The 14,918-nt window shown below is 39.2% G+C and overlaps 1 protein-coding gene across 1 annotated transcript in view; it reads right to left on the reverse strand.

Moving 5' to 3' along the window:
• PHF11 (PHD finger protein 11) overlaps window positions 1–14,918 on the reverse strand; it is a gene marked incomplete at its 5' end in the record, with an annotated part of 75,037 nt that overhangs the window by 37,523 nt on the left and 22,596 nt on the right. Inside the window, 7 exons of the mRNA XM_089654377.1 lie at window positions 337–365; window positions 1,234–1,292; window positions 3,877–3,920; window positions 7,590–7,618; window positions 9,594–9,652; window positions 11,109–11,164; window positions 12,835–12,965. Of these exons, the coding sequence (XP_089510503.1) occupies window positions 337–365; window positions 1,234–1,292; window positions 3,877–3,920; window positions 7,590–7,618; window positions 9,594–9,652; window positions 11,109–11,164; window positions 12,835–12,965 (407 nt within the window). The remainder of the gene's footprint in view (window positions 1–336; window positions 366–1,233; window positions 1,293–3,876; window positions 3,921–7,589; window positions 7,619–9,593; window positions 9,653–11,108; window positions 11,165–12,834; window positions 12,966–14,918) is intronic.

The raw sequence follows: 14,918 nt of genomic DNA on the forward strand, positions 1-14,918 counted from the left end.
ACTCCTGACATGGGTTCAAACACTGCAGCCCCCAAAAGGAATCCTCAGTGCTTGAAACATGTTAGTAAGTTAGCACTGAACAATTCGACAGAGCATCATGGGTCACTGTACCACTGCTCCCATTGTCACATTTGCTGGAACCACAAAAGAAAAAAAAAATTTTATGTAAAAAAATACCTGTATGCCTAAAAAAAAAAAAAAAAAAAAAAAAAAAAATGCTGCCAACCTATTGCTAGTTATAATAAATACTCAAGTGCTTCAAACTTTCATTTTAAAGCTCCCCCGTCATCATTGTATCACTATGAAAATGCATGCTTTGCAGAATCAAAATCTTACCCTGTGTCAGAATTACGATTCCTTGTCCGCTTGAAAAAAGATGAAGCAAGAGAAAAAAAAATTAGCTGTCACTGAGTTTAAAGACATACAAAAAAATATAAAATAAGTATTTATTTTTAGCATACTTTTTAAGTCCTTTTAAACCTGTAGTTTACAGTAAAGAATAGACTACAAATCATGGGGTCCCATAGCAATTGATGGGTACCCAATGTGACCTCTGACACCTCTTAATGTCAATAGTGGCAATACGGTCAATGATCCTAGCATACAGTATATGGGTTAATAAAAGGACCAGCGTCAGCAGATCTGTCAAAGACAGTACACTACTAGGGACCAGTGCTGTGGACAGAAATCATCAGGAAAGACAGGGCAGCAGCACAGAGAATGAATTGTTACTCTGTTCACATAGCTCACCGGTCTTCAACATTTCCAATCTCAGGCCTTCAGTGTAAATTCTAAAACCCACCACCACAGTAATCAATGTACCAGGACAGCTGGGTCCTCCACTCCGCGCCCTGTATCTAATCTTCAATGCAACAGACCCAACCAGCTGGAAGACAACACTCTTCAAAACTCATTGTATTAGTAAAACATTATCCAAGTGTTGGTGAACTACAAGTCCCATCATGCCTCTGCCTTTGGGAGTCATGCTTGTAACTGTCAGTTTTGCAATGCCTCATGTGACTTGTAGTTCTACAACAGCTGGAGGGCCACAGTTGCCCACCCCTGCCCTATGTTTATACATGAATCAGCCAAGCACTAGGGGCAAGAGAGCTCATTTGTATCAAGGAGACCTTCTGCTTTTAGAATTAAAAAAAAAAAAAAAAAAGAAAAAGAAGTTCTTTTGAATAAAACACTAAGAAACAACAGTGACCAGTATTACAAGCTTTCCTTTACCCGTGCTGTATTTTCATATGATGTGGATGGACGTTCTGATGATACCGATCTTTGCATGTCTGGAAGAATGTACAACGTGTTTGTTTACAGTACAAAGCTATAAAATGCCATATCCTAACAGCTGGTTACTAACAAAAACCAGTTTGGCATGACCAATACAACTAAGTAAAAGCAGTGTGCATAGAAATTAAAAAGAAGTATCACTACTTATTCTAAATACTTATGGCATCCCCCAGGATCTGGTCCGTGGACACATTTTATAAGAAAATGAATTATTATTCTATGTTTTTGTTGGCTGAAGCTCCACCCCAGGCAGAACTTCAATTTTTGGGCATTCCTATGGGGGAACTACAGCCCAGCACTAAGCCTGGTCCCCTCTCCACCCTGTATGCACTGAATTAAAAGTGGTAGAGTCATTCAATGGATAAGGATGCGGTGTATGCACTGGACCTTGTAGAAGAAACCAGGCATTCTACCTGCCTAATAGCCAGATTCTTCTGTACAGCCAGTTAGCAACATGTAGCCCCCGATCCACTGTTACCGCCCCCTCTCCTGTGTGTCTGTCACTCAGTCATAATTAAAAATTTGTCTCCCATGTATCCGATGAGCATATATTGAGTACAAAACAAGCTAGAGGAGCCCAAGTACTGATGTTCAACTTTGATAACTTGTATCCGCATGTAATTTGCTGCCATTGTACCATGCCATTGTGTCAACAAAGAGCAATCCTGGTTGTTAGGGGGAAAAAAAAAAAAAAAAAAAAGTCTCCTACATTGGTGGCAGAAGATAGCGCAGACTCAGAAAAAATCCACACCACATGGACTTTTTAGCCTGTTGAGCCCATATTACACAATAGTCTGTCCTACTTATCTGCTCTCCATTAAGCTTCAAGCGCCTCTAGAATCTGTACACCCCTGTTAATTTTTAACTTCCTGTTATTTTGACTTGATCGGTGTGTGTGCGCCATGTCTGGACTGCCTTGATATTTTCTCTCTTTCCCCTCACATTGCTTACATTGTTGTGGGTTTTTTTGTTCCTTTTCTATTGTTATGGCCTCCAGAAGTGCTGAAGAGGCCTTCTCATAGCTAGTCCAGATGTACTACTTGCATTCTTAAAGTGTCTGATTTTCCCAAACTGCCTTACAATGAATCCATCTATGTCGTGTGTTTTAACTGCATTGCATTTGTGGGCAATATGTACCGTACATCTGTAATTTTCTCCTAAACTACCTTAACCTCCCTGACGGTATTCCCGAGTGTAGCTCAGGGTAAGGTTTCAGTACCAAAAGCATAACCCCGAGCTACACTTGGGCTTACCATGCGGCGCTGCTGCGGCATCTGTTCTTCACTTACCTTGTCCTGCGCTCCCGCGATGTCCCTCTTGCAGTGTCCCCTGTAATGTCCTCCGGTGGATGCCGGCATCTGTCATCCGGGTTCCGTCCTCTGCGAGCGTTGGGATGTACGGGGGACGGAACGGCGGAAAATTTGAAAATGACAAAAAGTGACATTCACTAAAATCACATAGTAAAACATTACTGTATCAAACCATTTCACATACATTTTGTCCTGAGTGCTTTGTCCTGTGCCCTGCCTACATTTTTACTGTTCTTATTGCCTGGAAACTGAGAAACGTCCATGGCGTCCAAAAAGTGCCTCTTTAGGTCAAAAGTGGTTTTAGACCAGCTAGAGAACAGCTAGCTAGAACCACTTGCAGAATTGAATGGTAATGATTTGTGGGGAAATTCGTCAGACACTGAAAACGATTTTGCGACTTTGCTCAGTGATGTGCGAACTTGGCGCTCTATTTCAGATTTCAGTGTTTTTGGTTTGATTATATTATTGAATTAAATTTATTATTTTTTATGATTATTTATTAAATTATAATTTATGATTTTGTGTTTCAAATTGTAACATACCCGGGGTGTTTACTAGACTCTTGTTCGGACAGATTTAAGCGAGTTATTCCTAAAAATTACAGGCCTACAATAAAAAAAAATACATATTTCCATGCAAAAAAAATGCACCACTTTGAGCACAGAAATATGGACATAATCAGACCGCTAGGGAGATTAAAAAAAAAAAAAAAGCTTTTTGACTAAAAAAATGTGTCTCCCTGCTAGCTATGTGGTCAAACAGCATGGGCAACCATGCTGCTCAGCAATCAGCACAGATCAGAATGGGATCAAGTGCCAAAGTACTAGGTCTCCTAATGGATTTCATAAGGATTTAACATTTGTAGTGATACTTCTTCTTTAAGATGCAATTTTTTTGTTATAAGGTTTTGACCACTATACATTGTTTCTCAACCACCAATTTGTGGACCACTGGCAATTCATTTAACAACTATGAGCAATATGCAGTCACCCAGCAATACAATTTTTAGAAAGATAAATGATAAATCGGAGATAGGTTTTAAAAATGTTATCTTTTTACTCATTTTTGTTGTATCAATGCAACTACTACTACCACCTTTTAGCCCTGAATTTAATTTTATTCTCACAAATGCATATGTCGAAACCTTCTGCTTGGTGCAAAAATTTAAAAAACTAAAATATAACAAATCTGTAGCAGAGCATGAAATGCTAGCCGATTTCCCAGAATACAACATTCCAATGTCAGACAACCTGAATTAAAAAAACCTTACCTTGTTCAATGTTCTTTGTTTTTGTCCGTTGAGAGGAATAGTTACTATAAAAGATCAAAATATAAAAAAAAGGACCATTTAAATAAATATCACTTTAGGACAAGGCAAACATGGGCAAAAAGAATGCATTATGTTAAATATGAATGACCAGCAATATCAAGAACCTTTGTAGAAATTTATAGGGAATGTAAAGTGGTTTTGTACATTCTCTGTTTATTTCAGCCAGGACTAACAAAAAAACAAAACAAACAATTTTGAAAATATTTTTAATATTGCATATTATTCTTCAGTTTTTACCCTAGGTTCACCCCTAAGCGTTTTCTGCAGTATTTTGCAGAAAAGCACTACAGTCCATTTAACATGATTTCCTATGAGACACGTTCTCATCCCCGCGTTTTTTCACCTGGTGCAGTTTTTGGAAAAGGTCAGGGACTTTTTTGAACACAAAAAGTTGTGTTTTTGGTTCTATAGACTTCAATGAAAATGCTGCAGAAAAGCATGTAGTGTGTTTCTGATGCATTTTTGCAGCTTTTTGATACGTTTTAAATCTGCCTAGAAACAATAAAATAAACCCCTGCAAAACGCATCAAACACATGTTAAATGCATGTGCAAAAACGCAACACACACCACAAAACGCAATGCAGAAATGAATCAAACGCAAACTGCATAGGTGTGAACCTAGCCTTATTGCCAGGAGGTGCCGCTATAGTCTTTTAGTAACATCATTACCACGTTACCATCATCATCATGACCACGTTTTAGCCCTGTTGAAAATGGGCCCATTTTTTTTAAATTAAATAGAGTCAGTTTAAAGAACAGCAGATACATCAGGGTTTACTTCACACTTGGCTTTGCATAAAATGCAGGATGAACATTCTGTAACTGGAGAAGAGAGTTCTGGTGTTTTTTTAGATTTACCAATAATGCTTCAAAGTCCTAAAGCAAGTGAACGGCTGAGCACAGTTGTAGGACATGCTGTGTTTTTCAATATCTTTAAAAGAAGAACTCTCATCAAAAGTCCCGGTTAATGTTTGTGATGTGGTTTGAAAATAATGTTTATTTCTCCAAATGCTAACTGTAGCTCCACACCAGACAGATGCCCACATTTTGGGCATTCCTTTTGGAGGATGTTCTTGTGTTTAGCCATGGGCCTCCTGTCTCTCTTAAACTAATTTGGAGGGGATTATTACAATAGTAGCGGTGTTATCAATGATGGAGAGGAGCACAGCCATTCATAAAAGCACAAGCTGGCATCTACTACAATTGTCTGAGGGAGACTACTTTAGTAGCTGGTTGTTGTTGGCCTTGTGTTTTTGTGAATGACCATGCTACTTTCCAGCTGCAGTCATTCATAACCCAAGCCACCAGTTACTACTGAGTCATCTCCCCTGAACTAGCCAACAGCTGCAGGAGGGTAAAGCTTCCAGTTTTTGTCAGTTCAAAGGGAGCAGAGGAGGCACAGGCTGCATGGCGAGGAGGATTGTAGATGTACAGAGGAGGCAGGCTCTGTGTGCACCCGCTACCTCTGTGCGCGGTCAAAAAGAAATCTACCTCCCTGCTCCAGCATGGCTGGATAGCGACGGGTGGGTGATCTATTCAACCGTGCAGCTCATCAACTCCTTTAATGTGGACAAGTACTATGAATTTAACAAGCTTTTTATAACTTCTGATAAGACCTTCTTTAAACTCCCTGGAGGTATTCCCGGGTGTAGCTCGGGGTAAAAGTTTCAGCACCACAAGCGGTAACCCCGAGCTACACTTGGGAATACCGTGCAGCGCTGCTCCGGGATCTCTTCCTCACTTACCTTGTCCTGCGCTCCCGCGATGTCCCCCCTGCAATGTCCTCTGGCGGATGCCAGCATCTGTCTTCCCAGTTCCGTTCCCTGTGACGTACGGGGACGGAATGGCAGGAAATTTGAAAATTGTGAAAGTGACATTCACTAAAATCACATAGTAAAACATTACTGTATCAAACCATTTCACATACATTTTGTCCCAAGTGCTTTGTCCTGTGCCCTGCCTGCATTTTTACTGTTCTTTCTGCCTGGAAACTGAGAAACGTCCATGGCGTCCAAAAAGCATCCCTTTAGGTCAAAAGCGGTTTTAGACCAGCTAGAGAACAGCGATAGTAAATTAGAACCACTTGCAGAATTGAGTGATAATGATTCGTGGGGAAATTCGTCATCAGACACTGAAAACGATTTTGCGACTTTGCTCAGTGATGTGTGAACTTGGCGCTATATTTAAAATTTCAGTGTTTTTGGTTTGATTATATTATTGAATTAAATTTATTATATTATTTTTTATGAATATTTATTAAATTATAGTTTATGATTTTGTGGTTCAAATTTTAACATACCCAACTGTCAAGCCGGTGAATATACTGGGAATTGTTATACGAATGTTCATTTGAAAATCTACTAGTTTATGGTCAGCTTTTGACCTTAACTCAACAGTACTGGTTGTATTTTTTACACCATTTCCTACTGTTGCACCAACATAAAGCTGGTGGAAGAATTATCAGCCCAATGACTTGGATAATGATATCATGCATTTTTACACACTCATCTGTAACAATAACAATACTGGCGGTTATTTACTAAAACTGGAGGAGAGGGGAAATCTGATGCAGCTCTGCATAGAAGCCAGTCAGCTTCCAGGTTTTTTTTTTGCCAAAGCTTAACTAAACTAATTGGCTACCATGAAGAGCTGCACTAGATTCTGAGTGCAACAGTTTTAGTAAAATCTACCCCATTGTCTTTTCCTGTCCTGGTGATAGAATGGTTCAGGAACCTGAAGGGGATTATTTACTAAAACTGGAGTGTGCAAAATCTGGTGCTCTGCCTAGAAACCAATCAGCTTCCAGGTTTTATTGTCAAAGCTAAGAAGCTTATTGGCTACCATTTCACAGCTGCACTAGATTCTGAGTGCTCCCGTTTTAGTAAATCTACCCCATTGTCTTTATGGAAAGTTTTTATGGGCCCTTCTGTATGGGTAATGTATTGCTGACAAACTATAGTCAAAAGTTGTGCTTGGCCCCTTAGTTCCAGTGAAGAGAACTCTTAAGGCCTATTAGACCCTATTAAGACTTGGATGCCATTGAAGTCCATGTGCGTGTAAAGGCAGGTGTCCCAATACTTTTGGAAATATAGTGTATGTGGTAAGTAGCAAGTTTGGTAATGAATAATTTATGGACTAATATCCGCAGATAATATCAGTGGCTGATCTCAGTGAGTTTACTGCACAGCTATAAAAAACTGCCCATATAGTAGGAATTTTGGATCTGTCTTAGAATAACCGAAATATATTTAAAACATTTACCCCACCTTCATAGCAATAGCAACTCGTTTAATCCACCAAGTGATTTCTATATGACTAGGTAAATTATTATATACTTAATTCAGGGAAACCTGTTTTTTTTTGTTTTGTTGAGGTTTACGAAACACATCAGGGGAGATGTACTAGAACTGGAGCACTCAGAATCTGGTGCTGTGCATGGTAGCCAATCTAACCTTAGATTGTTCAATTAAGCTTTGACAATAAAACCTGGAAGCCGATTGGTTTCTATACAGAGCTGCACCAGATTTTGCACGCTTCAGTTTTAGTAAAGAACCCCCTTCATGACCCTGAACCACTCTGTCACCATGACAGGAAGTGAAGGAGATTTCTACCCAGGGACACAAAAAAACACTACGTAAAATTAAAATCTTACCCTGGTGCAGATTTATGCTTCCGTTTCTCCTTAATGAAGATAGTAGAAAGATTAAATATGATTGGGTGTCATTACGTTACAACAAGTATTCCTTCGCAACATCAACAATAATCATTCCTATTAAACATATTTTTAAATTATTATTATACAGGATTCATATTGCGCCAATAGTTTGCAGACCACTGTACAAAATAAAGAGACAATAGAATGTAATACATGAGGGTTAGGTGGTGCACCCTGCTCGTGAGAGTTTACAATCTAAAAAGGGAGGGGAAAGCGGTGGTAAAGGTAATAACCGTGAGGGGATGAGCTGATGGAGAGAGTAAAGTTTAGTGGTTTGTTAGAGATAGGCTTCCCTGAAGAGATGCGTTTTCAGGGATCACTTAAAGAAAGATAGAATAGGAGATAGATGGATAGACTGGGGTGGGGAGTTTCAGGGGATGGGAGAAGCTCCAAAAAAGTCCTGGGAGGTGAGCATGGGAGGAGGTGAGGTGGGAGCTAGAGAGCAGGAGACTTGGAGGGCCAAAGAGAACAAGTTGGGTGCCATTTTGAGATGTTGGTGATGTAGCTCGGAGCAGAGTCAAGGATGGCTTTGTATGTTGTTATTTTGAATTTTACTTGTTGGCTGAGTAGAACAAAAGAGTTTGTAAATATAGCTTTTTTTTGTTTTTTTAATTTTGCTTTGCTGTTCCCGGATAGCTGTGCCAGAATTTTATGTCTGTTCCCAGTAGAGCGGAAACAACTAATCAACATAAAACAATTATAATTGATTATGAAAATAGTTGTCAACTATTTACATAATCTATTAGTTGGTCAGTCAATTAGTTGACCTACATACAGAATGCACTATTTATTTATATATCAGAAAATACAGCGCAACACACGTGAGCAAGTGCCTGAGAACATGCGAATGTGTGAGGAGCAATGCCTCAGGGGACATGTAGTTCTAGGCAGAAGGAAGTGATTTAAAGTGATGAAGGCAGATTTTTTTTTACCTTGCTATATGGGCACTCTATAATACACTTTGTGGCTTGCTATAGAGGCATTCTGAGGACAGGAGAGCCAGAGGTGCCAGGTGAGGACCCCAGAAGAGTAGAATCAGGGCTGCTCTGTGCAATGCCATTGCACAGAGCACATTAGTATGCCAAGTTTGTTGTGAAAAAAGAAAAACAAAAAAAACAAACAACACACCACATTTATTCTGACACTGGAGGGAACTGACTTGATGTCACTGACATCCCCAGTGACACCAACACAGTGATCAGTGCAAAAAAAAAAAAAGCGCTGACACTGTACTAATGGAACTGGGCAGGAAGGGGTTAACATGAGGGGCAATTAAAGGATTAAATGTGTGCTGGGAGTGATTTACATAGGGGGCCTCATAGGAAGCCTGTAAGTTCAGAGTGTGCAGGAAGAGAAGCTGAAACTAGGTCATAGAGAATCCCAGGTCCTGCACAAAGGTTAGGTTCACACCTAAGTGTTTTGCGGTGTATTTTGCATTTTACAGAAACGCACTACAGTCCATTTAACATTATTTCCTATGTTTGAAGATTACATCTCTGCGTTTTCAACTGGTGCGATCTTTGCAAAGGGTCAGGGACTTTTATAAAATGCAAAACTGCATTATGGTTCAATAGACTTCAATGGAGATGCTGCAGTGCGATTTTATGCATTTTTGACCTGCCCAGAAAAACGTTGGCTAGAAAATCACCCCCATAAAAACACAAAATGCATCAAAAACATGTGTGCAAAAACTCCCTGAAAAAAGCAATGCAGAAACGGATCAAAAACGCAAACTGCATAAACATAGCCTAAGCCTGCACACTAGCTGGAAGAACTTCTGAGGAAGCCACAAGTAAAAAAAAAAAAAAAAAAAAGTGTGTATGCACTATTTCTAACTTGCAATTTCATACTATTTGCATTTAAAAAAAAATTAAACCGCTTAGTTCTGCTTCGAAAAGGTTTTGAAAAAACAGTGAACAATATTACAGTTTTTTTTTTTACCGGAATTTCATCTTCATCTGATGTGGATGAACCATCTGATGTTCTGGATCTCTCAGTTTCTGGAAGAGTGAAAAATATTTCTGGTTAAATTACAAAACCTTTGTTACTGCAAGTCTTACAACAAAAACATGTTTATTATGACCGATACAACAAAATCAAAAGTAACGGCATTAGGCCAGTGTTTCCCATCCACCAGTTCACTGACCACTGACAATCCCTATTCATATGGGCAGCACAGTGGCTAAATGGTTAGCACTTCTGCCTGGCAGTACTAGGGTCGTTGGTTCGAATTCCAGCCACGGCACCACCTGTCTGGAGTTTGCATGTGCTCCCTGTGCGGGTTTCCTCCGGGTACTCCGGTTTCCTCCCACACTCCAAAGACATGCTGGTAGGTGAATTGGCTCCTGTCTAAAACTGTCCCAAGTATGTGTATGTATGAATGCGAGTTAGGGACCTTAGACTGTACACCCCTTGAAGGTTAGGGACTGATGTGAATGTACAATATATATGTAAAGCGCTGCGTAAATTGATGGAGCTACAACTACATGAAATAATAATATTGATGCAACAAATCCCTATTCATATTGATGCAATATATGGGCATTCAGCTAGGCACCAACCCAAATTTTTTTTTATTAATATGGATGATAATCTGAGATGCAATTCAGAAAGTGTTGGATATGCCAAAAATTAAAAAACATATTTCCAGGAAAACTATGAGGTGGATTAACTAAAGGCAAATAGACTGTTGCACTTTAGAAGTGCTGTTGCACTCATTTTCTCCAAAACTTAATGAATGTGATAAAGCTCTGCCGATTTCCAACTGCCAATCATGTTTAAGCAAAATTGTTGTTTTCTTATTTTCCTTTAACCTGATTGGGTTTTCTTTACAAAGTGAAGCTTTACCGCATTAACTAAGCTCTTGGGAAAAATGTGTACTTTGCAAGTGCAGTTGCACTAGTCTATTTGCCTTTAGTAAATCCACCCCTATGACTTCAAATAGTTTGTTTGGGCCAGCTCAGACAATTTAAAGTCATAGTATTCCTCGAGTTAGGCTTTAACATTTCACATCAGGATAAGATGTGATGGCAGATCTTCCTGTTCCAGTGACACTGAAGAGAAAATCTTCTTGTACCAGTGAAAATGGTCTAAAAGGGGATTTCCATTCACTTTGTAGTTAAGGGAAATCTCCCCAACAAGACAAAGACAACAACATCAAAAAACAAACAAAAAACAAACATTGACAAGGGTTTAGCCCTTCCATATTCTATCCAAAACAAGAACAGTTTTGTCTATACATACACTTAAAGATGTGTGATTTTCACAACAAATGTTTTACAAATTTCTGTTTTACACAAAGTACAATCAAGCTTCTGTAATAAACTGGTAGCTTCCTTGAAATTAAAAAAGTATGTGTGGGTGATTTGGTGGTGATAAATGTGGTCATATTCCACAAAATGCTAAATTTCCAAATCACAGCTTATGATTGATCATGCAAACTGAAAACAAACATACCTTGTAGAGCATCGCTGTCCTTTTTTGCATGTTTAGCGTGTTTGAAACAATAGACACTTCAAAAGAAAAACAATATTAAACATAGATCATTGATGTAAATGCCACCTTAGAACAGGACAAACCTAGAGAAGGAAGAATACATTATGCTGAAAATGGGTGCCCAGCCAAAAGGAAGGAACTATTTTGTATGTCTTTAAAAGCTTAAAAAGTGAGTGTAAACCCTTACATATACCAAGTGAACAGACTATCTTCAGGTGATATACAGAGATGAAACAAAACCTCCTGTATAAGTTGTATCTGTCTGTCTGTCTGGGGTCCTCTCTTGTCTACATACATTCAAAGTTGCTGCATCTATAAAGTTGGTCTGAGAGTTCAGAAAAAAAGGGGGCAGAGAGCTGAAGTTACACTCTGCAGAACTCAAGGAGGAGAGCTCTGAGAGCTGATTGGAGGGAAGAGAGGCACCCCCTTCATACAGCTCACAGGAACAGAACTGAGGCTGTAAATCTGCTGGAGGTCCCTCACCGGTCACCATTTTTTTTCTTGTGTTGAAAAGTGATTAATGTTGACAACAGGGGAACAAAGCAGCAGATAGGAATGACACTTAGTGCTTTTGAGACAAGTACACACTATAGAGCAGGGGTGTCAAACTCCATTTCATCGCGGGCCGTATCAGCATTATAGTTGCCATCAAAAGGCTGGTTGTATCTGTAGGATCCTGGAAAGCATTGCACCAGCGATCAGTAGATCACTGATGCACTGCAGGTCTTCTCCCCGTACTGTCAGATTTGAAAACAGCTCGGCCGTGCGTGGCTCCGCCCACACAGCCGCGTCACTCATTCACAGTAGAGTTCTGTGAACAGGGGCGGACTGACAACTCATGGGGCCCCTGGGCAATAGGGGATCATGGGGCCCCTGTGTCCTTGCCCAAACTCAAAAAAGCCTATGAAAAAGGTACCAGGGGCATCTCATGGGGCCCCCTACTGACGCAGTGCCCGAGTTTCCAAATGGTCAGTCCGCCCCTGTCTGTGAATGAGTGCCTACAAGTCCTGGCAGCCTTAGCGGCTGTGGCCTTGTATTTTTCAATGAACTACCACGGTGCTGTGGAACGCCGTGGTAGTTCATTGAAGTTTAATGTCAGAATATCTGCTTGCTCGTACATCCTGTCTGCAGGAGACCTGCACTGCATCAGTGATCTACTGATCGCTGGTGTAATGCTTTCCAGGCTCCTGCAGACAAAAATAATAAATGCACATCTTTTTACCTGTAAAAAAAAAAAAAAATGTGCATTTATTATTTTTGTCAAAAAGGTGAACTTATCCTTTAAAGTAGATGTAAGAGAATTTCATCATTTATGGGCAATTCTAAGTTATGTATACCTCTTATATTAGTTACATAGGTTAAAAAAGTGTTGCACAACCAACAGATAAAAAATAAAATAACCTTGTCCCTGGCCCTTCTTATTGCACAGGAGTGGCTATTGTACCTTTTATAAGATAGTCTTAGTGACCAATAGGGATTTTCGGCAAGAAAAAAAAGGTAGCAGACGTGATCAATTATTCTCACTAAGCTTTCATTGAGGCTGACCACTGCCAATTTATTTTTTTCATCAGGATAAATTGGTTGGCTTTGCGATATGTTTACTGTAACCCCTATACTTCTATAAATTGCTCTAACTAAGCTTTCCAAACAGTATAGAACATACTAACACAATATAAATGTAACTTACACATGTTGCTCATCTCTACTGACGTCTATAACGCCTTCGTCTTCTTCCACACACAAATAATGGTACGTTTTATTACAGGTTTCTATGTTACAGTCAATAGTAGCTCCACGCTTTTTACAGTATGAACATTTCTGCAAAGTGAGGTAAAAAAATAACTGCTAAGAAACACAAAAATTTACCATGAAAACTGCGACAGAGCAAAAAAGTGGGCATGTGTTTGACCCCATCACCATGGAGAATCCTCAAAGAACAAGAGATTAGAACACCACCACAGTGCTAACAGGTGCAACATGGTAGAACGCTTCTATTCTGTTATTAAAGCTAGACTGCAGCATTACTTAACCATAATTCTAATAGAACTGCAAAGACTGGTGGGAGTCTGGGCAGCCACAGGCCCTCACAAAAAAACAAATTCTCCACGCTACCTCTCTTGTAATGTGTGTGTATATATTTTATTTTTTGGCTCTTTTCCTGCAACGTGTGGCCTCTCACCTACACTTTAGTCTTGAGCAGAAACAAGAACAAAAACCCTGTCAAGTATTCACTGGTGTCAGTGGCTTTATTGGGAATATTTTTGCCTAATTCACAGAAGTCATAAAGCATGAAGCAAGTAAAATAAACCCTTTGAGAAAACAAACCTCAACAAAAACATTTTAGCTAGTGGAAAAATGAATATGTAGTGCCTTCAAAATGAAAACTTTACTCTGGATCGGGAACAGGATCTAGACGCTACTAATTGTTAACCCTTTATTCTCTCTGTCCCATCTCCGCTCTTGATAACCTTCATTTGTGATCACAAGGCCTCTCATAATCAAGTTGTGAACAAGGTAAAATTTTACCAAGTGGAGAGGTAAAAAACGGGTTAAAATAATGAAAATCCTTTTTTTTTTTTTTTTTTAATTTTAAGACTGACATCCATCCTGTTGTTTAAACCATGCAGGATCCTAGTATTGAGTGTGTGGATCCACCACACCTCTTGTTGGAGAAGAATGAGGTACATATTATCCCCTCTTAATGGAGTAGAATGCGGTTAAAAAAAAAAAAAAAAAAAATCAATAAGAGGGAGTGGTCACGCATGATTTAAAGAGGATGGATGAGTCTTATTTTTTTTTTAAATGACGTAATTTTCATTATTCTTATTATGGAATTAATATAGATTATATAGCATATGACATTCATGCAAATGATATTTTGAAACATTCATAAATATATTTTTGTATGTTTCTTGCATTCCTGTCCAATTGGATTGCTTTCTTTCTTGCTCTTCTCCACTTGTAACCAGTTAATAGCAATTATTTTAATTAAGCTAAATACTGCCCTCTGTAATTAGATGGGTTGTTCTAATATACTATATTATATACAGTATAGTGGATTTTATTATATGTTTTGTACCCTATGAGGAAGGCTTTGGCCAAATGCGTTAGCACTTTGTGGATTCTGTATCTTATATTTTGTACCAATAAAGCATTTACATAAAGAAGCATCCAAGCTTCAGACAACTGGGCCCTTAATATTCCTAGCTTTGCTCTATTTCTGGGGAAAACAAAAAGGGCGATGGTGTCTGTTTATGTGTAAAATTGATCTTAACCACTTCACCTCCAGAGGATTTACCCCCCTTAATGACCAGGCCTATTTTTGCTACTCAGCGCTGCACTAATTCAACTGATAATTGCGCGGTCATGCAATGCTGCACCCAAATGAAGTTTACGTCCTTTTTTTCACATAAATAGAGCTTTCTTTCGGTGGTATTTGATCACCTGTGCGCTTTTTATTTTTCATGCTATAAACAAAAAAAGGCCAAACATTTTGAAGAAGGGCCCTGAGGAAGTCACGTGACACTGACGCAACGCGTCGGCCCAACGTAGTGACGTATTTCCGGCGTGGCGGCCATTTTGGTACACCTGCGTATACCCTTGTACACCCATGCAGATTAGATTCAAAAGCGTGGGATTGGAGCCCTGAACTGTTACCACTATTTTTAATGTAAGTGCGCTTTCTATTGTTTGTGACACTTGGTAATAAACATATTACACAATGGAAGCTTGTGTTTATGTTCCATATGAGTGATTGGCGCAGCATTTAAT

This window comes from Staurois parvus, unplaced genomic scaffold (genome assembly GCF_062004578.1).
Source record: "Staurois parvus isolate SC_StPar_1 unplaced genomic scaffold, SC_StPar_1.0 ptg000761l, whole genome shotgun sequence".
Classification (NCBI taxonomy): Eukaryota; Metazoa; Chordata; class Amphibia; order Anura; family Ranidae; genus Staurois; species Staurois parvus.